The sequence below is a fragment of the Sarcophilus harrisii genome, chromosome 3, assembly GCF_902635505.1.
Source record: "Sarcophilus harrisii chromosome 3, mSarHar1.11, whole genome shotgun sequence".
In the NCBI taxonomy this organism is placed as follows: Eukaryota; Metazoa; Chordata; class Mammalia; order Dasyuromorphia; family Dasyuridae; genus Sarcophilus; species Sarcophilus harrisii.
In genome coordinates this window covers 490700819-490725718 of record NC_045428.1, presented here as the reverse complement: position 1 = coordinate 490725718, position 24900 = coordinate 490700819, and the positions used below count along the sequence as shown (strand labels likewise).

At 36.4% G+C, this 24900-nt stretch overlaps 1 protein-coding gene across 9 annotated transcripts in view; it reads left to right on the top strand.

Annotated features, from left to right (window-relative positions):
• Positions 1 to 24900, top strand: part of USP28 (ubiquitin specific peptidase 28) — a 72094-nt gene that overhangs the window by 4743 nt on the left and 42451 nt on the right. For 8 of the 9 annotated variants that reach the window (XM_031961241.1, XM_031961239.1, XM_031961238.1 and 5 more), the window contains exons 2-3: positions 11835 to 11912; positions 12435 to 12567. In XM_031961241.1, the coding sequence (XP_031817101.1) occupies positions 11835 to 11912; positions 12435 to 12567 (211 nt within the window). Of the gene's footprint in view, positions 1 to 8105; positions 8307 to 11834; positions 11913 to 12434; positions 12568 to 24900 lie in introns of those variants that run through there. The other variant, XM_031961237.1, reaches the window with a different exon arrangement.

Sequence of the window (24900 nt, the reverse complement as noted above, 5' to 3'; positions counted from 1 at the left end):
TTGAAGAGTTGTCATGTGCATGAGACATTAGATAAGTGCCATTTCTATAACATTTTTAAGATTTGTAAGCACATTCTTTCATTTGATTTCACAACAGCTCTGTGAAGGAGATACTGTTCCCGCTGTGTAGCTAAGGATACTGAGGAAGTATATAGAGTGCAAAAATGTGTGTTTACTTTTATTAATAGAAAACAATTAAAAAGTAAGAGCACTGGCAGCTAGGGCATCAGATCACAACTCTATCTTAGTGGGCAATCCTGACAAAGTCTCTCTGAAACTTGTTTTCATTACCTATAAAATGTTGTGTTTGACCAAATGATTTACTTGAGCCTTTGATCCTATAATTTCCACCTTGAATCCAAAACGAAATTTAATCTTTTTTTTTTTTCTTTCCCATTTCAAATTAAATGGGAAATAATTAATTGAAAATATCTTGGCATCAAGTTTTTCTTATAAAAGTTTCATATCCAAGATATATAAGGAACTGGTTAAAGCTTAAAAGAATAAGAGCCATTCCCCAAGAGATAAATCACTATCAGTCAGTAAACAAAGATGTGATAGACTCAAGGTACAAAATGAGAAATATATTTTAAAGTCATTGTAGACATTTATTTTGATTGACTATACATACTTGTTAAAAGGGTTTTTTCACCCAGTGGGAAAAGAGGGGGGATGATGAAAAGGGGCATGGAATAAAATTTTGTTAAAAGCATAGAAGAAAACAAAAGGAATTATAGACAAGTAGGGCAGCTTTGAAAGTTATTTGTTGAATTTATTTATAAACAAAAGTAAAATATAATACTGGCCGTTTCATGCATAATTCCTTTTCTGTTCTCTTGAATATAAAAATATTCAATTTGATTGAGATTGGCTAAGTTCAGAGTTTTAAAATTTTCAGTTCATAAAGTAATTGCTGTGTGTTCAAATTGTTAAATGGAGAAAGTATATAAAGTGTGTGTGAAAGAGACAAATTCCCTTTCCTCTAGGAATTCATAGTCTTACTTCATCCTCAGATTAATGTGCTGCCTTCAAAATAACTTTATTACATTGATCTGTATACATGTTTTATCTCCTTCATCCACCCTTATAGTAGAATATAAACTCAAGTCAGGGAGTATTTAATTTGTGTCCTTATATTCCTGACCCCTAATGCAGTGCCTTTATTTAGTAGGTGCCAATAAATGTTGATTACTTTCTTTATGCCACATTAATGTGTTTTCCTTGGGCCCTAGTATTCTCTTCTTTGGACTCTGTTGTTTTTAAAAATAGAAATATGTAAAAGTAATTTTCAGGCCATTTAAGAAGAGACTTTTTAGATGTTGGGATATGGTTAAAAAAGGCTTGTTTATCAATTGTTTATTAATTTAAAATTGAGAAACATTGCTGGAGAATAGGCAAATGATGTCAGCTGCAGACTGGTAAGCAGAGAATCTCTACATTGAAATATTTGAATAGAACTTTAAAAGCCTCATCATGTACAGGGAGATCTACTTTCCATATAGGAGAAGGTAATGGTTTTAAGGTTGTGACTTTTCACCAGCTGTTTAACTGATTCTAGCAGTTTTCCTCATCCATTGTGAATTAAATGCTATGAGGCTGCACCAATTTGTGTTTGCATGTATCTTGTCTAAAAAGGTTCATTCTGGACTGTTTTTGGTTTCTTGCAAAGTGACAATTAGTTTTCTTTACCCTGGAAAACTTGGGCCCATAAAGCCTGAGAGCTTGCATAAAACCATGGTACTTTGTGGAAGTCAAAAAGCCTAAGTTTCTTTAGTGATAGTTTGTGTGTCTTTTTTTTTTTTTTTTTCTGCCTCTAGGGCTAGAAAAGTAGAGTTCTTTGTTTTGAAAACTGCATACTTGGCAAAAGGAAGTACAAATCTTTTGGCTGTCATCCTTTGCTGTGATTAAGATTTATTCTGTTCAGCTGCATTGATTTGATAGGGATGTATATAGATTGTAACTAGTGTTACATCTTAACAGGTCTTGGCCTGCCCATATGCGGTGGTAAGATGAAGTCTCAAGTAAAGTATGTAAATTTCCACTGAAAAAACAAGCTCAGAAGTTCTGAAGAAGTTGCAGTATGAATCCCACTTGGCTTCATAACCTATTATATTTTATAGGATGTCAGAACTGAAAGGGACTTTAGAGGTCTTCTAATCCAAGTCTCATTTTGTACATGGGAGAAACTGATTATCAGAGAGGTTAAGGTACATACACAGCCAAAGTCACATGGCTAGTCAGTGGTTGAACCTGGACACTAAGACTCCCACTCAGTCCACTGGCCCTTGCCATTGCTTCATACTCTTGTCTATATGTAATTGTTATAATTTGGGATATTTGATTTAGCTTGTATAATTAAATGGGTGAAATAATAAACCATGTTATTACAGGGAAGGAGTGTACATATTAATATAGTTTGAAGTCAGTGAAATTAAATTTTCAAATAGCCATTGTCATTTCATTTGATTTAGCAATTATTGAACAGCTGTTAATATCTAGCATATTGTTGTGAGATTATAGCTTAAATCTGTGATTTGGATTCTTGTCATGATAGATTTAGAACATGAAGGGATTCCTAGAGATTTTCAATGTCAGTCCCCTTATTTTAAAGGTGAGGAGACTGAAAACCACAAAGGTAGCATGATATAAAAAGACACATAAGATATGCAGTCAGATACGATCCTTCAGAGCAAGCCCACAATCTGCGGACTAACCTAATTTCCTCTGACTGGCTACTGGTTGCTACTTCAGGCCCATTTGTTCCTAATTCAGCTTAACCATGCTTTTCCTAGAGGCATTTGTGATGGTAAACAATGCTGTTTGGCCTCATATCGCAGGTTCAAATCCTGCCTCTGTCACCGACTTTGACTTTTAGCAATTCATATGAAGTCTCAGCTTCAAGTCAAACAACAACATGGTTGAAGTAGTTTTAGTTCCTTTCCAACTCCCAATCCCTTTCCACTATACCAGGCCAATCAAGAAGTTTACAATGTAGAGACAAAATTCAGTGTTCTTAAAATAGATGTGACTTATTCCTTCTACTTAACATATATCTTTTAGTGTTTTTAACTCTCCTTCCTCTGTAGTTTGATGTTAGTCAAAATTGAGATTTATTAATGACATTGATGTAGGATTATAAAGATTGGAAAGTGCTTTATAAATATCTTATTTTATCCTCACATCAAGCCTGGGAAATAGATTTGACAGATTAAAAAAAAAAAAACAAAAAACTGAGACAAACAGGTTAAGTGACTTGTTCAGAATCATAAGTCATAACAGCTAGTAAATGTCTGAGATTAGTTTTGAATTCCACTCCTCCTTGTCTTGAAGCCTAGTGCTCTATCCTTTGATAACCTTGCTGCCATGGCAGTTTATTGACCAAGAAGGAAAAGAAGTCAAATTAGGTGAAGTGAGAGAACTGTGGGAATGGACATATAGGGAAGGAAAACTTTGGGGGAAACTAGATAGATGAGAACAATTATATTCTTAGTTTCTTTATTTATATAATTTCAAGTTGCTTTCCAGATTGGTTCTATTGATTCACAGCTAAACCAGCAATATACTAGTGTGTGTACTATCTTCCCACAGCATTGATTGTGCCAATCTTGTGTCATTTTAGCTAATTTCCTGGTGTGAAGTAAAATCTCAGAGTTATTTTGATTTGCATTTTAAAAAAAAAAATTTTTTTTTTAGTGTTTTGGAGCCTTTCATACAGTTACTTATTGCTTGAAATTCTTTTTTTTTTTTTTTTTGAGAACTATTTGTTTTTATCTGTTGACCACACACACACACACACACACACACAAGATTTTTGGTCTTTGTGTATGTATAAGTTATTTTAGAGACTAAACATCAGAAAAATTTGATGTCCACCCCTTTCTTTCTCCTCCCCTTACTTCCCCATCCCCGCCTCACATGATTTCTCTTCCTGTCCTAGTTACATTATTTTTGTTTGTGCAGAAGGTTTTCAGTTCCATGTAATTGAAATTATCTTTTTTATTTTTTGTAATTACTCCTGTCTCTTGTTTTGTTAAGAATATACCTCCTACTTGTGGCTGTGAAAAGTATATAATTCTCTTCTTTTTTGATATTTTTCTGATCTTTACTATTAAGATATGTCCATTTAGACTACAGTGTGGAATATGATATAAGCTTAATTTCTGTCAGATCGGTTTCTATTTTCCTCAGAAGTTTTTAACAAATAGGGAGGGCTTTCCTAAGAATAAGAATATAAACTTTAAATTATTCGCCAAGGTACACTGGTAAAGAGAATTTCCTCACTGAGTGTATACTGTTGAAATCACCTGTCCATATCAGAAAAAAAGAACTTTTAAAAAATTACATTTTCTTTAATTAGCAAAATCTATGTGCCACCAGTATGATAGATTTGGCTCTTTTCAGTTTGGTGAATCAAAGCAACTCCAATTGAATTAAGATGGAAATGCCAGGTTCGTTCAGAGAGAAAACTATGGAGACAGCATGTGGATCAAAGCATAGTATTCTCACCTTTTTATTTTTATTTTTTTTTTTTTCCTTTTGGTCTGATTTTTCTTGTATAACATGACAAATATAGAAATATGTTTAAAAAGATTATGCGTATTTTAACATAGATTGCTGTTTGGGAGGGGGAGGGGGAGGGACAGAGAAAAATTTAGAACACAGTTTTATAAAAATTAATTTAATTTTAAGGTATCTTTATATGTATTTGGAAAAAAGAAAATATCACCAATAAGTAATCTCCCCTTCTTCCCCCCCCCACCAAAAAAAAAAAAAGAATACTTGCTTGGACATAGTTCATCATTATTCATGCCCCTTTCTTTACTTTCTAGAGTTCCCCTTCCTGCTTTATCCTCTTTCCCTGTCTCATCATTCACTATGAAAATAGTGAGAATGGAGATGCTGTGGGGCTGAATGTTGTTTCACATTGATCAAGTGTTTAAAAAACATTTAAATGATTGTGCATGCATTTGTGAGTATATATATATATATACACACATACATCTGCAAATGCATAGACACATCTGTTTCATTCTGCACTCTTCTATTAGGACATGGATAGCATGTTTCATCATTAGTTGGTCATTTTGATTATAGTGTCTTAAGTCTTTCAAAGCTATTCTCTTTAAGGTATTATAGTCATTGTATATAAATTATCCTGTTTCTATTCTCTCTGTTTGCTGCATTTCATATAAGTCTTCCCTGGTTTCTCCAAAATCATCTCTTTCTTCATTTCTTACAACACAATAGTATTCCATCACATTTATAATACTGTAACTTATCTGGCCATTGATAGACATATTCTCAGTTTCCAGTTTTTGAACTGGCAAAAATGACTTTTAAAATATTTTTCCAATTGCATGTGAACATTTTTAACATTAATTTAAAAAAAAAATTGAATTCCAAATTCTCTCTATCCTTCCCCTCCCTCCTCATTGAGATGGCAAGCAATTTGATGATTGTTATGTATGTGTATTCATGCAAAATATTTCCTTACTAGTTAGTCATGTAGTGAAAGCAAACAGACCAAAAAAACTGAAAAAAAACCCAGTATGTTTCTATCCACATTCAGATTCCATTAGTTCTTTTTTTGAAGGTAGGTAGCATTTGTCATCATGAGTCCTTTGGAATTGTTTTAGATCTTTGTATTACTAAGAATGGCTGTCATTCACGGGTGATCATTGTACAAAATTGCTCTTACTGTGTACAATGTTGTCCTTACTTTACTTTGCATCAATTCATGCAAATCTTTCCAGCCTTTTCTGAAAAGAATTCTGCTTGTCATTTCTTTTAGGATAGTAGTATTTATCACAATCTCATACCATAGTTTGTTCAACCATTTTCCAATAGATGGGCATTCCCTTAATTTCCACTTTGCCACCACAAAAAGAACTGCTATAAATATTTTTATATGTGTAAATCCTTTTCCTTTTTAAAAATTCTCTTTGGGATACAGATATAGTAGCGATATTTCTAGGTCAAAGGGTAAGGACAGTTTTAAAGCCCTTTAGACATAGTTCCAAATTGCCTTCCAGAATAGTTGATTTAGTTTACAACCCACCATCAGTTTATTAATATCCTAATTTTCTCACATTCTCTCCCAACATGTTATTTTCCTTTTTTTTTTCCTGTCAGCCTATTTGATAGATATGAGGTGAAAAACAATCATTTTTGTACATTCTTATTTTAGAGTTTGTTTTGCTTCTACCTTACTCTACTTTCTCTTTAATTCCCTATTCTCACTTCCCCTTTCTCTATTTCTTTGTATCCATGTGCAAAGTGTGTGTTTTATATATAATTCTGTACTTATATGTGTTTATTATCTCCTTTGACCAGTTCAGGTGAGAGTGAGGCCCAAGTGGCAGTCCTTTCTCTCCCTACCTTTTCTGTTTGTATACATTTTTAACCTTTCCTGCTTGCTACTCCTCCTAACCCATGTATTCCTCTTTTCCTTTCATTTGTCTTTAAAAGACTATCAAAACAATTTGACTCCCTATCATCTCCTCATGTTAGAATGACAGCATTTTTATCTTTGTTTAGTCCTTTATAGTTTTTCTATTCATGTTTACCTTTATATGTTTCTTTAAATTCCTTTGAATGTTAAACTTTCATTAAAGCTCAGATCTTTTCATCAGAAATATATATGTAATGCACATATATACATATATATATATATATTCTCTTTCTCCTCTCCTCATTTCCCACACCACGTGACTTCTCTTCCTATCCTTATTACTTTTGTTTGTGCAGCAGTTTTTTGATTTCATGTAATTAAAATTATCTTTTGTTATTCTGTCTCTTGTTTGGTTAAGAATATACCTCATACTTGTGGCTGTGAAAGGTATTTGATTTTCTTCTTTTTTGATATTTTTCTGCTCTTTACTATTAAGGTATGTCCATTTAGAATACAGTATGGAATATGATATAAGCTGTTGGTATAAGCTTAATTTCTGCCAGATTGGTTTCGATTTTCCTCAGAAGTTTTTACAAATAATTATTGACTTTTAATTGGCCCATTATAATTACCAGGGAGTTTGTTGCTTGATTAAGGTTTTGTACCTCTTGTACCAAGCTGTTAAAATTCCCTTTCAGATTCTTCCATAATTCTCATTTATTTTCCAATATTTTTCTTTTAGTGCATTCATTTGGTTTTTAAAATCATTTTTAACTCATTTTAAAATCTTCCTGTATCTCTTTCAGGAGTTCTGATTAGACTTATAATTAGACTTCATTTCTTTGAGGTTTTTCTTTTAGATATTTTGGGGTCATTTTCTTCTTGATTTGTGTCTTGAGTACCCCTATCACCATGATAATTCTTTGGTTTTTTAGTTTGCTTTTTCTCATTCTTCCAGTCTCTTTCTGACTTTGAATTTTGTTAAGGTCAGGTTTTGTGCTCTTCTGGAGGGAAAGGCTGAGCTGGTCCTCTTGCTGCTTTTTAGAGGTTTTATGTGTTGTGCTATTCTAGGCTTTTAGGGATTAGCCCAGATTAGAGGTCTTCAGGTTTTCAGTGTTCTAAAGTGACTTAATCCAGGACAAAGTCTGACTGCTGTCCCCTTGGTCTGAGCTCTGAAAGTTAGACCAGAGTTTGATTCTGAGCAACAGTAGACTGCTGCTGGACTTTGTCTTGTGGAGCCAGTTGAAAAGCTCTACTGTTAGTGACACAACTGTAGGCTTCCCTTTGGTTGAGTTGCTTGGTTGTTATCCTTCCTTCTCGAAGAGGACCAAAATGACATCACTGTGTTAGAATCGAGTTACAGTGTGTCCAAGTAATCAGATTAATATGAGCTCAGAATGCTCTGCCATAGGTCAGACACAAATAGACCTTATGAACACTTGGGATGTACTCTCTAACTTTGTGCATCTCAAGTTTCTTCTGAGCTAATTCACTTCTGCTTTGTTCATAGAGCACAGCACTATGAACACAATACTACTAGAGTAGACCATGCTAGGCAATAGTGTACCATGTCTCCCATGTCATACAATCAGTTCTAAAGATCTTAAAACACACCTTGAGAGTGTCATTTTATTGCTTTTTTTCTGACCACCTTGTAAGTGCTTGTGCCCTGTGTGAGTTCTCCATAAAATAATCTTTTTGGCAAGTGTACATTTGTCTTTCAAACAGTGTGGTCAGCCCTATGGAGTTGTGCTCTCTAGTAGAGTTGAAATGCTTCGCAGTTTAGTTCAAAAAAGGACCTCAGGATCCGATATCTTATCTTGCCAGGTGATCTTCAGAATCTTCCTAGGACAATTCAAATGGAAGTGATTTCAGTTTCCTGGTATGGCGCTAATACACTGTCCAGGTTTCACAGGTATGCAACAATGAGGTCAGCACAGTAGCTCTGTAGACCTTCAGTCTGGTAGCTCAGTCCAATACCTCTCTTACACTTTCCTTTGGAGCCTCCCAAACACTGAGCTAATTCTGGCAATGTGTGTATCAGTCTCATTAATAATGTGTATACGTCCCTGAAAAGTATACTGAAAAGATACATGAAATTATCCACAGCATTCAAAACTTCACCATTTATTGTAACTTGTATTCCTATTTTGTCATGTTTTTCTATCCTGATTATTCCTTCAGATTGGGCTAGAAGCTGAAACTAATATCATGCTTCATATTTGAGGTCTGGAGCCAAACTGCCACTGCTTACTTTTGAGTTTTCTACTCACAGTTGGATTCAGGTCATTTCCTCAATCTGACTTGATTCTGTAATTGGGAACTGGGTAGTGGGCCACAAAGTTATTTTCCACACCCTGTATTAAATTTATCATTTTGTACTTGGGCACCGTCCTTAAGTGCTAGAATGCTTAGATCTCATCCCCTGAACTCATAGACCTCTCTCTCCTGCTCTGAACTATTTGGACAAATGATTCACTGTGATTTTTTTCCTTTGAATTCTGATTCTGATTTGGTTAAGGGCATTTTCTAGATCTCTTTAGAGCAATTTTGGCTAAGGGACTCACTTGGAAGTTTCTTTCTGCTATTCCATCAACTCTCAAAAAAGAACTTTTAACAGGAATCAAATGTACAAATATTTGCATAGTTTTGAGTTGGATTTTGTTGTTGATTATAGAAATCCTTTTTCTTTCTTTTGTTTCAGCAAGTTAGGGCTTTAGGGTTTTTTAGTTGATAGTTTGCTTTTCATAAAAATATTTTTGATATTTTGGTTTTGTGTCATTTAAATTTTCAAAATGTATACAGATTCACTTCAGTTAAGTTGAGAAATTCAGATTTAGTTTTTTGCAAACTTTGAGTATAAAATAGCATAAATGATATTAGGACAAATTAATAAGTTAATGAATATATCACTATCACTGGTTTGTGTTTTTCAACTTTTACCCACACTGAATCTGGGGACTCTGGTCTAGACAGTCTCCCAATACTTAGCTTGTGACTCCTTTTTACTACATAATTCATGTAACTTCTAATATGTGTCAGCAGTATGTAGTTTCATTTCATTGATTTGAGCAAAAAGGTGGTTGTCAGCATTGAGGTTTATAAAGTTGATGTCATTGTTTAGAGTCATTGATTCATATGTTGATTAGACAGTAAATATTGGAATTTCATCTGCACAAGTAGCAGTAGATAAACATTGTGAAATTAATCTTACTAAAATTTTTATTCTACTGATGTAGTAGAACTTCTCATCTACCAAACTTCTCATTTCAGAGTAAGCAGTACAAATAGTTTATATAGGCTAGTTTGGCTAGTTTGATAGTTATCCTAAAGATCCTGTTCAAGCTGCAAATTTAACCTTGTTAAGAGGTATTTTATTGATTTCTCTTTCTGCAAAGAATCTAATTCTTATGGCTCTCTTTCCCCCTGTCCTCTCAGCTGAGACTCTTGAATCACATTTCACTGAAAAATTAGGGCCTTTCTCCCATCTAGAAAGATTCTAGGACAGACATATACATACATACATACATACATACACACATGTGTGTGTATAAAGTCTTAAAAATTGGGGTGGCATATCCCTAGGGTCTTTTTTATTTTAAGAAAATCACATTTGGGGGCAGTTACATTGCTCAGTGGATAGAGTGTGGACCCTGGAGTCAGGAGGACTTGAATTCAAATCTAGCCTCAGACACTTAACATTTGCTAACTGTGTGATCCTGGACTAGTCACTTAACCCCAATTGCCATGACAAAAAAAAAAAAAATCATTTTTGGCTGTCCTTGCTGTTGGAGGTGTTCTGCCCCAGTTCCCTGGATCTCTTCTTTTGCCTAGGCAGAGGAAAGGAGGGGGCATAGCACCTATAATTATTAAACATGAATTCAGTTTTTAAAAATGGGAGCCATTTATGAAGACTACCCTCTTATCTTCTTTTCATCTCACATCAGTTATTTGCTTTGTCACTCATTAATCTCCATCCCTTCTTGCTAAGACAAACCACTGTACATATACAAGTAATCCTTTTCCGTCTTGCATTTTTTAGCTGATGGCCCCTCTATCGTTGTAACTCATTAATCTTCAACTTCTTCCTGTCTGCTTTCCATTGATCTTCCTTAAAAACAAAACAAACAAAAGAAACAGGTTTGACCATGTCATAATTCTGTTCAGTAAACTACAGGGGTTCTCTCTAACTCCTAAGATCAAGTATAATGCCTTCTAGTTGGCTTTTAAAGTACTTTATAACCTGACCTCTTCCCACCATTGATACTGTTATCATTGCTGTTCCTCACATGGAATGCTTCATCTCCCTAATCTTTGCTTTTTCACTGACTGTTTCTATACTTAGAATGCTCTCCCTCATCAACTCCTGGCATCCCTGGCTTCCTTTGAATCTCAATTAAAACCCAATTTTCTGCAAGAAGCTTCTCCTTTTACCTATTTCTAATTTCTTCTCTCTGAGATTACCTACAGTTTGCCCTGTATATAATTGTTTACATGTGGTCTCTGCTATAGGAATAAAAATTTTTTTAAACAGTGGGACTTTTTTTGACTTTTTTTTTTTTATCCCCAGCACTTAACATAGTGCCTTGTACATAGATTTTTTTTAATAAATCATTGTTTACTAAATGACTGAAAAGGATTCTAAACAAGTCTTGTTATTGATTAGGGGTTATTAAATTGTTTGCTGACTGGAAATTTGCTGATAAGAGGGAGAGAATCACTTTGTTTTTTTTTTAATTAGGCTATTTTGGAATTCAGAAATATAGTTTCATCTTTATCTTTAAAAAAAAAAAACTCATAAATAATGCTGTTGTTTAAACCGTTACTGGTTGTATCTGTAACTGACAGCATATTTGGAAGCTTACAAATGAAAAATGACACACAACCAAATGGTATGCTCAGCCTAGTTTAAAATAGCCCATCCTCATACCCATGCACATTCCCTGGACTCCTTATATGTCTTCATGTTGGTGCTTATTGGATCAAGAAGTACCTGGGCACTTTAAGCTTCATGAGAGCTAGGGTTCTTCTGTCTCTTAATAGCTCTCTGACCTTTACAAGTTACTTTGACTCTGTAGGCCTCAGTTTCTTCACCTCTGAACTGGAACTGAACGAGTTGATTTTTTGCATTCTCTTTCCACTCTCATACTTTCATGAAAGACTTTGAATATAACTCATTTTCAGTTGTATTGTTTGCATGCATTTCTTATCAGTTAGTGCTCAAAATCTTACTTGTGAATAAACTGTTAGGAAAATCAGTCTTGTCTCTGGGTTTCTGTGGTAGGTCTGATTGAACAGTGAATACCTTGTTGGTTTCTGCTTTCTCTTAGGAAAAATGACTTCACAAATTGGTTCACTCAAATGATATCATTTCTATTCTTGAAGTTTATCCAAGTTTGTCCCATTCTGATGTTGCCCCTTTTTTTTTTTTCTCCAAATGTAGAGCTGCCAAATGCTATTAAATCAACTGAGAGAAATCACTGGAATTCAGGATCCATCTTTTCTTCATGAAGCTTTGAAGGTTAGTTTAAAGAGTCTTTTAAGCAATTACATTTAGAGAAGTCATTATCCACATTTTCATTTCATCAGTAAATCTATGTAGAGATTAAACCTTGATGGGGGAAGGGTGGGGTGGAGGGTAGGGGGTGGTAATTTGCTCATTAGCACCTTCACACAGTATATCAGAAAAGATTCTGTGTCAGGAAATAGTTGAAGAAACCACTCCCTCCCAGCCTCAGTACCCCCTTGGACAACTAGTATGTGGCTGCTTAACTCCCTTTTTCAAAACAGCTAGTACCCAACATCATTCCTCTCATATCTTTGTCTATTTAGTTCCTGCCCTATTTTAAGTTTCCAATTACTGTTGTAGTTATTCTATATTGGAATTAGAGCATCTGAGTAATTTAGCTAGCTATTTAGTCTGTTATAAGCAAATTTATCTATTTGTATTAGGTTCTTTGGCTTACTTTTTTCCCTTCTGTCAAGCCTAAGGAAAATTCTTGACTCTGATGCTTTCCTACAGATATTCCCATTTCTTTTCTAGGCTAGTAATGGTGATATAACCCAAGCAGTAAGCCTTCTCACTGATGAAAGAGTTAAAGAGCCAAGCCAAGACACCATTGCTGCAGAACCATCAGAAGGAGAAGGGAGTGCTGCCAACAAAGTAGTACCAACAAGTAGGTAGATTTTCAGTGTTTTAGTGGAAATTAAGGGATTTGTGGGTTGAGTCCTATGGTTAGTAATATGGTTAGTGTAAAAACTTATTTTGAAGGTCTTATATAAAACCAACTTTTACTAGTATTAGAGGTTATTCTAATCGTTGAAAGGATAATTGAACTGCTGAGGAATCTTTTATAAATGGCAAGTATTCCAAAAGAGGCATAATTTTTATAAAACTCAAATGGTTCTAAATTGGAGTTTAATTGACAAGTAGTTCAGCTATTATACATTTTGAACTTAACTATATGTTAACTATTTGGAATGAGTGAATTCCTGTGTTATTTCCATTAAATATCATCAGATAACTAGATAACCTGACATTCTAGGTCTTTTGCTATCTGGCTGCATCATAGTGTAATAAATGTTTTATAATTCATTCATTCTGCTGTTTCCCTTCATGAAAGCTATATTATAGCCAGGCTGTTCCCTAATTATACCATAATCATTTCTTCCTTGGTGTTTTGCTTATGCCATTTATCCCTGCCCCCACCCCCATCCATTATAATTCATGTTCATTTAATTCATTTATTCCTTCACCAGATGTTTGTGTGCAAATCACTCTGCTAGAGATATACAAAGATAGTTAAAACATAATTCCTGTTCTCCTGAGCTTAAAGTAGTAACCTGTCCTATTAAATCTTATTGGTGGTAACATTAGATATAGAACTGTGCAATACTATGTAACTAAAATAATACTGCAAAAGAGAATGTAATAGCTCATGACAGGTAGCAGAGTACTCTGTAAGGTCAAAGGAAGGAAAAGTCTTTTCCAACTGGAGGGGTTAGGGAAGGCTTCCTAGAAAAAATAACATTGGGTTTGGGTACTAAAAAATGGATGGGAATTCAAAAAGTGGAAGTAGTAGAGAAAACATAAAAAGCACAGGAGGGGTCAGCATGAGTGATAACATAGAAACTGTAATACTCTGTGTTTAGGATCCTAGAGCTAGAGCTAAAAGGGACCTTAGAGGCCATCTAATCCATTTCCTTCACTTTACAGATGAGGAAACTGAGACTTAGCAAGGCTAAGTGATTTGCCCATCATCATTCAGGTAGTAAGTGACAAAGCTGGGATTTAAACAAAGATCTTCTGACTCCAAATCCAGCATTATTTTTACTGCACCAGAGACAGTGAATAGATCTGTTTGGCTTAAATGTGGTCCATGGAAAAGAGTAATATGAGGTAAAATTAGAAATATAGTGGGATGCTAGGTTGTAGATGAGGACTTTGATAAGTAGTAAGGAATCACTGAGGGATTTCTAGCAGAGGAATAACATGATTCAGTTCTTGATAGTAAAGAACATTGAGCTGCATTGGCATAAAAAAGTAAATTTCTGGGGAAGATGGTTGAGGGGAGGGGCTAGAGGAAAGAATATCATTCAGGCCATATTAATCTAGGAGACTATTGAGATGGTAGCAGTGGCAATAGAAAGATAAAAATCTAAGACATCAGAATTAGAATTGGTAAAATCTAGTAAGAAATAGATGTGGGAGATGAGGGAGAGGAAAGTGTTGAAAATGAGGTTTGCTGTTTGGGTGTCTGGATAAATTGTAGAGTTATTAGCAGATAGGAGAAAGCTCTGAGAAGCAAGCCTATGCAGAAGCAGCTTGGCCACTAATGCTAGCACTGCAACTATTGACATTGACACCTAGAAAAGAAAGGTTTTGTCATCAGAATCCTTGCTTTCCTCTGTTAAATCATTCAACATGAAAAACTGATAGAATTTGATCAAGAAATGACATTGAAGAAAGAGGCATTCATTAGTGTCTGGCTGCCATCTGCTGAAGATCATGGGACCTTCCCATGTGATATGCAACTGAAATTTTCTCTTTATAATCTTCAGTAGAACAGGAATTTCTGAAGTCTGCTTCTGTTGACTTTCTGACTTCTATTTGTATTCCTAGCGCTTAGTGTATATATTAGTAAGTACTTAAGAAATGCTTCATTCAGGTCAAAACAATGACTTATGTTTTGTAGGCAGATGAAATGTATTATATACAAACTGAGCTTGAGGTATCATATGGACATATTTAGATTGAGATATCCAGTAATCCATTTAAAAGTTGGATCCTGTGCTTGAAAGAGAAATTGAACCTGTAGTTTTGGTCTTTTTTAACTCTAATGCCAATTTAATGAAACAAATGACCATCTGGTATTTACCACCAGCAAATAGTATGAGGAGAAAGGAAGACAAATAGAGCTTGGCCTCTGCTCACAAGAAACTCATAACTTTGTGGAGAAAGATTTTCTCAGATGTCCTGCCGAGATAGATAAGACTATTAGGTAGGAATTGATGTTCCTCTAGCCTTCTTTTTTTCTAGGATAGGAAGTTTCTCATTTACCATGAGAATGTTTTGTGGTTAATTAAAATTTGTAACAGTTGTTTTTATTCAGTAAAATGGAAATGGTGATGGCTGTCCTGGAGAAGATTAGGGGAGAGAGGACTCCCCTCTGACTTTAGTACAGCTTGTTTTCAAGAATTTAAAGAAATAGTGTTTTTTTTTTTTTTCTTACTTTGATCTAGAGGGCAGAACAAGGATCCAGACTAGGTGTTTCAGAGAGTCAGATTTAAACTTGATTTAAAGAAAAATGTCTTGAAAAATTATCGCCCCAAAGTGGAATGGACTGTTTTGGAAAGTAATAAGTTGCCCCTTGTTGGAGGTCTTCAAGCAGAGCCTAAATAGCTACTTGTTGGTTATTTTGTAGAAGAAAGAGACTTAAATGTGTGGAAATGAAGATGAAATCTGAGGTTGCTTCTATGTCTGAGATTTTATGGTTCTGTGAAAATGGTATGAGTATTCAGCAAAATAAGAAAAGTTTTGCAGAGAGGATAGCATTTAAACCTAGGCCATTAAGTGCCAGTAAGATCTGGTAGAGATGTCTTATATTGTCTTTTTGCCATGGATTTTTTCCCCAAATTAGTTTGATACTTTTAGAAGTAATTTGTTATACTTCTTTTTATCTCTCCTCCTCACCACTCTCTGTACCCTCTCCAACTGTGCCAGATCTGTTGATAAACTTATTGAATGAATGAGTGAAGGATATACTGAGAAGCACATTTGATTTGATTATCTGATCTAGGTCAGAGTTTCAGATAATGAACTTCACCTGCCATCTGGTAAGTAGCTTAAGTTTTCTGTAATTTAGCTACTATCAGTCAACAATTACATTTATGAACAAAGCCTTCTAGGCTAGACTTATTAATGAGTTTTCATAGTCATTAATGCATATTGACTGCCTGCTAAGTGTAGGACACTGTTATGTGCTAGGTGTAGATGATATGAGAATACTGGCATTTGCCCTAGAGTTGCTTATTACAACCTTAATAGGCAGATTGATATGTCCATAAAAATGTGTAATACACTAATGACCCTATGTGAATGATGTAGTGTTATAAGAGTGTAGAAGAGGGAGTGATAATTTTCTGGAGGAAATTGCCCTTGAGCTGAGTCTTGAAGAAAAAGTAGTTTTTAGATAAATGGAGAAGTAGGGCTGTGCTAGAGCAAAAATTTCTAAGCTATGGGCCTATAAGACTTAAAAGGGGGTGCCAGTAAAAGATGTGAAACAGTGGTCAGAATTGCTATGTTTTCATGTAAACTTTCCTCATAAATACTTAAACCTTTTTTCAATGATAGCAAAGTTCTTATCAAAGTCAACAAAAGCAAGGCTAGGCCAGCAAATTTCAAATTTGCTTCATCTAATAGGTTGTAGTAGAAGGGGAGCATATCTTTGCAAAGATCCTATTGGGAGAGAGGCCTGAACTTTCCTGTGGAAATATGGGATTGGATTCTTACTGGCCTTCAGTCAGGTCCTGAGCCTTATATATTTCCCTTTTGAAAAAGCAAGTTCTCCACTAGGTTTAGGTCTTACTAGAACTTCTTAGCATATTTAAATGTAGAGGCTTAACCTGGGGGGTGCTGGGGGTAGGCTGCCTACCTCCATATTTTTTTTTTGTTTGCCTTTGAGATGGAGTATGATAAAATGAAAAGTATTGGATTTGGAGTAAAAGGATTCAAATCATAACTTGTCTATTACTACCTTGCCTAGTAGTTTGGAGAAGTCACTTACCTTTCTGTGTTTCTGTGATGACCGCTTGTTTTAAAATCAGCTGGAGTCAGGAATTCAGGTTAAGGGAAAATTCTCAATCTTTATTCTTTGCGGAGGTGAAGGGGGATGGCGATAGGAAGTGTGAGCAACTGCAACTCGAATCTGGCCAGCAGTCTCTCTGCCTCTCTCCACCCACCAAAATCGTCTCTACGTCATTTCCTATACAACACATCAAAACTTGCACAAAGAGTGGGCAGGGCCATTCTTCTTCCAAGCATATATTAATAGAATATCACCCAGTTGCTATTTAGACTCACATGCTTGGGACCTCAGTGCATCAATTCAAGCTTCAGCCCATTACATCTCCCACTTTCTTTTGTTTTAGAACACTTCTCAGGGAGGTGAGAGCCCCCAAGGGGAGGTGATCACACCCTCCCTGACTTCTCAGGAAAGGAGGTGAAAGCACCAAAAAGGAGATGATCACACCCTCCCCCCCCCCCCCCGACTTCTCAGCAAGGGAGATGAAAAGCACCAAAGGGAAGTGGGGGTTGCTAGTGGGTTTCTGGGCTGAAGGGTCTTATTAGAAACAAGTATGCACAAACCCATCAGCATGGGAGGTATTACACAAGCACATAGCTATAACGCAGAGGCTTTTAGTGATGACTCTCCCCACAGTCAGTGCAGGCTCTATGTGGTGTAACAAATATGAATTGTATATGCAAGTAGCGGTATAACAAACAATATAAATCAATATGATGTTTTAAAAGATTGCCAGAAGTCCTAGGAGGAGGGCATGTCACAGACACACACAACAGTCACACACACACCTTCTTCAGCAGCCAAGAGATAGTCCCAAACCAATTTATTGTCCATTGCTTCACATGTCAGGGAATCCAATGATCCCCCCAAGTTTTTGAAATCCTGCAACAGTCCTTTTATGTGTTAGGGAATCCAACGATTCCAGCAGATTTTGAAGTCCTGCAACAGTCTTATCATTTCTCAGAAAATCCAATGATTCCTGAGGGCTTTCAAGTCCTACAACAGTCTTATCATGTCTCAGAGAATTCAATGTTTCCTGAGGGTTTTGAAGTCCAACAATTTTCGATGTCCATGAGTCAAATGCCATAACTGCCATGCTCTTTCAATGGTGAGCATAATCAGCAACAGAACCACTTGATATTTCTTGGGAGTTCTTTGTTTCAAGGGTCTGCTCCATCTCTCTGTGATGGACAAGGCGAATGTGGCTCGTTGGCACCATCTGATTCCTTCTCCACCTGTTAGAGATACAAGCAAACCCTCTCCCCCAAGCAGTTAATCTATCTGGTCCCTTCCATTCACCACTTTCTGGGTCTCTCCACATTACCTGGCAATTATCTAAAGATAGTGGAGCTGCTCTCACTGGACATGCCCTGCTGGTGGGTTATAAAACCTGTCTGCCGGAACTAGTGCATCTTTGTCAAAAATCAAGAAGAGGATTAAAAGGTATGCCAGTGGTGTGTAAAATCTCTTACTGTGCACAAAAGTGTGCAAAATGTTTAGAAGTATATGCGGCACATCCATAATTTGCAAATGCTTGTATGAGGAATTCAGTGATGACCACTCGGGCTGTTTCTTTTGCTGCTGGTATTGCAAAAGTGAATCCTGAAAAAGTGTCTACCACAACATGGATAAAAGACAGGCGACCAAAAGATTTATAATGGGTCACATCCATTTGCCAGATTTCATTGGGTCTCACACCATTAGGGTTCTTCTCTGGAGGCAGTGTAGGAGTGTGGAAAGGAAGGCAAGCCATATAGGCTTTTACTATGCTCCTGGCTTCCTCTCTTGTTATTCCAAATTGTAAACGTAAAGCTTGAGCAGCCTGTGATATTTGGAATGAGATTCCTGGGCTTCTTGGAATAAAAGAGTATTGACCAACATAGTTAGAAAGCTATCTGCCTTTGAATTACCCTCAAAAATAGGACCTGGAAGTCCACTATGAGAGTGGACATGCAAAATATAAATCTTACCTGGATGCTTTCTCACTTGCTCTTGAAGTTTCTTAAAGAGCTGATATATATTAGAGGCTACAAATTTTATTTGGGCTGTGGCAATTCTTTGTACCACACCTACTGAATAGGCTGAATCAGATATTATATTTATATCTCCTGGATAATAAGTAAGAGCTAGAATGATCGCATACAATTCATTCTGCTGAGTGGACTGAAAAGGAGTTCTGACTACTCTCTTTATAGTTAAGTCATGAGAGTATACAGCACAAATATTATGTTTGGATACATCTGTAAAGATAGTTGGTCCTTTTAGAGGAACTTTAGAAACTTTTTCTTCAAGAATTCATCGCCAATTATGTAATAGTCTGGTTTTCTTTAATGGAGACCCGTGTGTAAAATTTGGAGCCATGGATAATAAAATTTGCCACTCTGGGATGATCTCACAGCACACATTAATTTGTGTATTAGTATAAAAGGTGCATATCTTGTCAGGTCTTGTCCCAGATAATTGTACTGCTTGCTTAATGGCCTTTAATAAAATTCTAGCCACAAGCACTGGGTACAGAGTAAGACTTTGTTCTGGTTGTACCAGGAGGTTCACCCACTCTATCACACTGTCTCCCCTTAAAATCTCATATAATGGTTGCAATTGATAAGTAGTCAAACCTAACACTGGTCGCATCCATTGGATATCTCCTATCAATTTCTGAAAATCATTTAAGATGTTTAGCTTCTTTGTTCTTAAGGAAGGTTTTTGTACTGTAAGCACCTTAGGGTATACTTCATATCCTAAATATTGAAAAGAAGCATATCTTTGAATTTTTTCTGGAGCTATGTACAATTTTTAATTTCTTAGTGTTTCTATGGTCTTTTGTAGGCATGCTTCTAACATTTGTTATTCAGGTGCACATCCCAATATGTCATCCATATAATGTAACAATATAACTTTTGGAAATGCTTTCCTTACTGGAGTAAGCAGCAGCAACATACATTTGACACATAGTAGGACTGTTTTTCATTCCCTGTGGCAAAACTGTTCATTCATATCTTCTATGAGGCTCAGCTAAGTTAATGCTGGACACTGAAAAGGCAAATCTTTTCATATCTTCCTTATCTAGAGGGATATAAAGAAACAATCCTTAATGTCTATAACCCAAAGAGGCCATTCTCTAGGCAATTGAGTAGGAGATGGGAGTCCAGGCTGAAGAGTTCCCATAGTTTCCATCTGTTCATTCACCTTTCTTAAATCAGTCAACATCCTCCATTTTCCAGATTTCTTTTTACAACAAATACTGGGGAATTCCAAGGACTTAGAGAAGGTTGCAAGTGTCCTTGGTCAAGTTGCCCCTGTATTATATCTAATAAGACCTGAATTTTATTGCTACCTAAGGGCCATTATTCTATCCACACTGGTGTATCAGTTTTCCATTGGATAGGAACAGATGAAAGTGTTGGCAGGCCTTCAACAGCAGCCCTGCCTAAAAAGACCAAAGTACTCATTTTTAACCCTAATTGTTGTATAACATCTCTTTTCCACAGATTGATGGGGATTTTTTTCAACTATAAAAGGAGTAAAAACTCCTGTTATGCCTTCAGAAGTCCATCTCATAGGGGCACACTAACTTCAGCTGCTATTGATCCTCCTACACCAGACATGTAGGTGTCTGCTTTAATCTTTGGCCAGTTGGCACGTCTAATGACTATATGATCTGTACCTGTGTCTACCAATCCTTCTGTTGGTAGGCCATTTACATAGATCATGAGCATAGGTCGATCAGCTGTTACAGCTGCTGTCTAGTATATTCCTGGATTTTGTGGTTTGGAGTCAGAATCTGGGCTACTATCACCAGGTTGCTTATTAGGATTCTGTATCAGTAAACTTGCTACTACTTGTCCTGGGTGATGTCACACATTGTCTACTTGTGTTAGTGACTGGGATATTATCTACACATTCCCCAGTTTCCCACATCAGTGTGTGGATGGACACTGTTTTGTACGGACAAAAAGGAAGTGAAATGATCAAGCCTACTGTGCCTGGAGGCAAGGGATCCATAGGCTGGAGAGGAACAGATTTCACCCAGCTGCATACAACTCTATTCTCCCCAATTGTAATCCCTTTCTCCCATCAGGTTGCTTCCTGGCTGATTGTGTAATCCCTTTCTCCCATCATATGGCTTCCTGGCTGATTGGTCATGTCTGGGTACTGGACTTATAGGCACTCTCTGGGTGCACCATCAGCTGCCATCATGCCCCAAGTGTTTTTTGTCTTCGGCTCTGGGGCCCCCTCATCCCGTTTGCCTGAATCAGTCTACATTCTGAGGCCTCTGTTGAATTTTGGACATGGGGTATTGGGTCTTGTTCTCCCACCCTGTTTTCTCATTCTGTCTCTATACTAACATTGAGCTTTCAGATGCCCTACTTTACCACACTGAAAGCATTGATGAGTCTCTCTGGAAGTTCCTTGCCAAAAGGGACTCTGTCTCCCCATATTTGGATCTTGGGAAGTCTGCATTATAGCCTGGGAATAAAAGGCATTTGTGTCCACTGTGGCACAGCTTCTTATGAACTCCTCTAAAAGAGCATCCTTGCACAGTCCTAGTATAATTCTTCTGCAAACCTCATTAGCGTTTTCCTTAGCAAGTTGCCTTATCAAAATGTCTGTTGATGCATTTTCACCATTAGTTCTTGTGATAGCAGTCTGCAAACATCCCATAAAGTCAGAAAAGGGTTCATTTGGCCCTTGTGTTATTTTTGTGAAAGCCTCACTGTTGTCGTCTTTCTTGTGGAGAGAAGCTTTGATAGCATTAGTAGCAATTTGCTCATATGATGCTATGGAGTAATTAATCTGTACTGCAACGTCTGCATAGGAACCTACACCTGTTAGTAGGTCATAGGTGATTGCAGCATGAACTGCACTTTAGCCACAAGTAGTTTTGTCCGGGTTCTAGGCATACCCTTGCTATAGATTTCCAGTCATTAGGGGTCAAGATTTCAAAAGCCAAATTCTGTAATAACATCTTAACATAAGCTGATGTAGCCCCATAAAGAGTGCAAGCCTTTTTCAGGTCTTTGAGGATTTGAGGATCAAAAGGAGTATATTTTCTACTTTCTTAACCTGAAGAATTAAACTGTTGAATCACAGGAAAAAATATGAAGTTGGAGCTCAGTTACATCTTTCCGGTCTTCCATGGCTTTGAGTAGTGCCTTTTGCAATCTACTCTTAGGAGCCCTTGGATGCTGGGGGGGAGGTGCTGGTGGTGTCACTACCTCCCCCCTTCCCCCCAACCCCTCCTCCCTCCATCCAGGAAGGTGGAGTTGATGGAGGAGATTCAATTACCTGCTCTTTGGGCAGGGTTGAAACTGCCTCATAGAAAGTCACCACACCCTTGAGCCTCACTTAAATCTCCATGCCCTTTGGGGATATAGTCATTAATCTGTTCATTGTCTTCCTCTTTCTTCTCAGGCTTCCTCATCTGGCTATTCCTAGAACTTTTTTTTTTTTTTTCTATAACTTGTAGGATTCTTTAAGGTCAACTGTATTATATTGTATATATAGAATGCCTCGATGGAAATTGAAGGAGGACCTTTTCCGTTGTAATATTCAGAGAGCTGGTGACCTATTAATCTCCAATTATCTGGAGAGATTTGCTCTTCCTCTAAGAACCAAGGGGAGGTGCGTTTTAATGTACCCTGAAGTCTGGCTATCTGTTCCCAAGTTATAAGTAGCCCTTGTCCTTCTATCCCCATAAGCATGCTTTCTGTAGTGCCACTTCGGTGTTGGGGGTGGGGATGGAGGAGAATCTTTTCCTAACATCTGTCCCATTTCAGCCAGAAGAGGTTACTAGTTTAGTCCTTAAGAAACGAAGTTCCCTGTTTGTCTATTAAAATACTCACCTAATTTCCTGGTCACCGGAGACTTCTTCAGTGAAAGTAGGGTCTTTGGTTACCACACTTGGGTGCCAAATGTGATGACCGTGACATGATAATGACTATAATATTTCAGTATTTGATAAACTCCCAAACTCTAGCTTCTGGGGTAAGAACTCCCTATTTCACAAAAATTGCTGAGAAAACTAGAAAATAATATGTCTCACACCTCATACTGAAATAAAGTCAAAATGGTTTGGGTATATGACTTAGGTGGTATAAAGGGTAATGCTATAAGCAAATAGATAAAGGGATAGTTTACTTATCAGGTCTTTGGAGAAGGGAGGAATTTATAACCAAAGGAGAACTAGAGAATATTATGAAATGCAAAATGGACAGCTTTGATTACATTAAATTAAAAAAAAGTTTTTGCACAAAGAAAACCATTGCTTCCAAGATTAGAAGGAATTATCCATCTGAAATTTCATGTTCTTAGTTTTTCTTTGACCATAAAATCCTCCTTTGTACACAGATCTGAGAAGTAGGAGTATCCCTTTCTTTTTGCTGGAAATTATCTTCTCTTGGACATTCTAGAATAGATCCTATTTTCAGGGCAACTCTGATTCCTCTTTAATATATGTGCTTCTCTGTTTCCCTAATGGTGAGGTTTAGATTTGGGGAACCCAAATGAAATTAGGGTTTCTGGTGGTCAGGGACTTAAATGGTCTAGTAGCAGGTTCAGGGAATCAAATGGAGGAGTTTGGCTCCTCTGCAACCCTTCAGGATTCCGCACAAAGGTAGGGAGTTTTGGGGAACTCCCTTCCGGCAACACAGTTCTCTGTAAATGAATTTACAGACCCGAAAACCTAGATTGATAAAAAGAGGTTTATTATGGGGATTGGAAGTAAGTTTAAAGTCTAGTTAAGGAAATAGGTGAGGATAAAGAGAAGATAGCACTGGAAACAGTATTCCAGTGGGCAGAGAGATCTTGGCTGTAAAGGGCACTGCTGAAGTCCATCTGCAAAAGCCTTAGTTGATGGAAGCTCATTATATTGCTTGTGTTGGTGGGGATTGGGACAGCCAGAGCAGTTCATTAGAATGGGGCTGGGACAGCCCTAATTGGCTCAGATCGATGGGGGCTGGGACAAGCCCGTATCTCCTATTGGAATTCAAAGGGGTGCTTTTGACCAGATTTGTGAATCAAAGGTCCTACTTTCCTGAATTGATAATACATCAGCCAGGAAGGGTTGGGAATCAGAAAGGAATAAATCAATCTGAAAGGAATCACAAATCAGTTTCTTAAAGGGACCACAACCCACTTCACTATGACTTGTAGAGAATCTTAGATGTTCCTGCTAAAATCTTTTGTATAACAGATTTCAATACAATTTAGAATGCCCTTTTAAATTTTACTACTTTAATAACTAGATCATATGGTATAAACTTATGGATTGGATTTTATTAACAACAGAGCTATAAAAAGCCCCCATCAAATTAGGAACCCATAGTTTACTTGAAATGTCAGAAAATTTCAGTTTTTAAATACCCCTTGCTATTTCTATCTTTATATAAACCCTGTATCTGAGATAGACACTGCCAACAAATAGGCTGAAGAGTGTTTTTCTTTTTTTAATCTGTGAGGATCTGACCTGTAAATAATTAAGGATTCTGATTAAGGATTTAATATTTACCAAATATGACTTATAAGCTAGAGTTGAGTAGTTTTTTAGATTACCATTCAAGACATTATCATTTAACTTCCTGGGATATGTTAAAAATTATGTTTAAGAAATTCAAATAATTGAGGAATCAAAATCTAAATATTTTAAGGTACCACAGAAGGCAGAAGTCTGAAAACTTTTAAAATTACATATATAATTGTCTGATCTTGTTGCTTCCTCAAATTTTCTATCAAGTTAATTTTCTACTTTAATTATTTAGAACTCCAATTAATTCCAATTCTCCCCTTAGGAGATTTAATCTTTACAGGAACACATAGGTAACAACATTCTTTGTAAATAGATGACCTCTATTACACAAATGAATTCACTTAAAAGATGGTATGTGTATATGCTAATCAGTTCCAAATTGTATTCAAAGAAATGAGTATATCACAAATGAGCAGTCTAAATGTAAATTGCTTGTACTTCGGGACATGCTGTACACATAGATGTTAATCCCAAATTAAATAATAAACCTAAGTAGAAATGGATTCTTCTTTGAGTTAGCACAAGATAGTCCATAAGTTATTCTCCTCCAAGATAGTCCATTGCACTGAAAAACTCTTCCTTTAAAACAAATCAGAACATGATTCTCATCTTACTAATTCAAAGATTTTATAGCTTGGTCCCACAAATTTCTGTTTCATTGTCCAATTATTCCCATA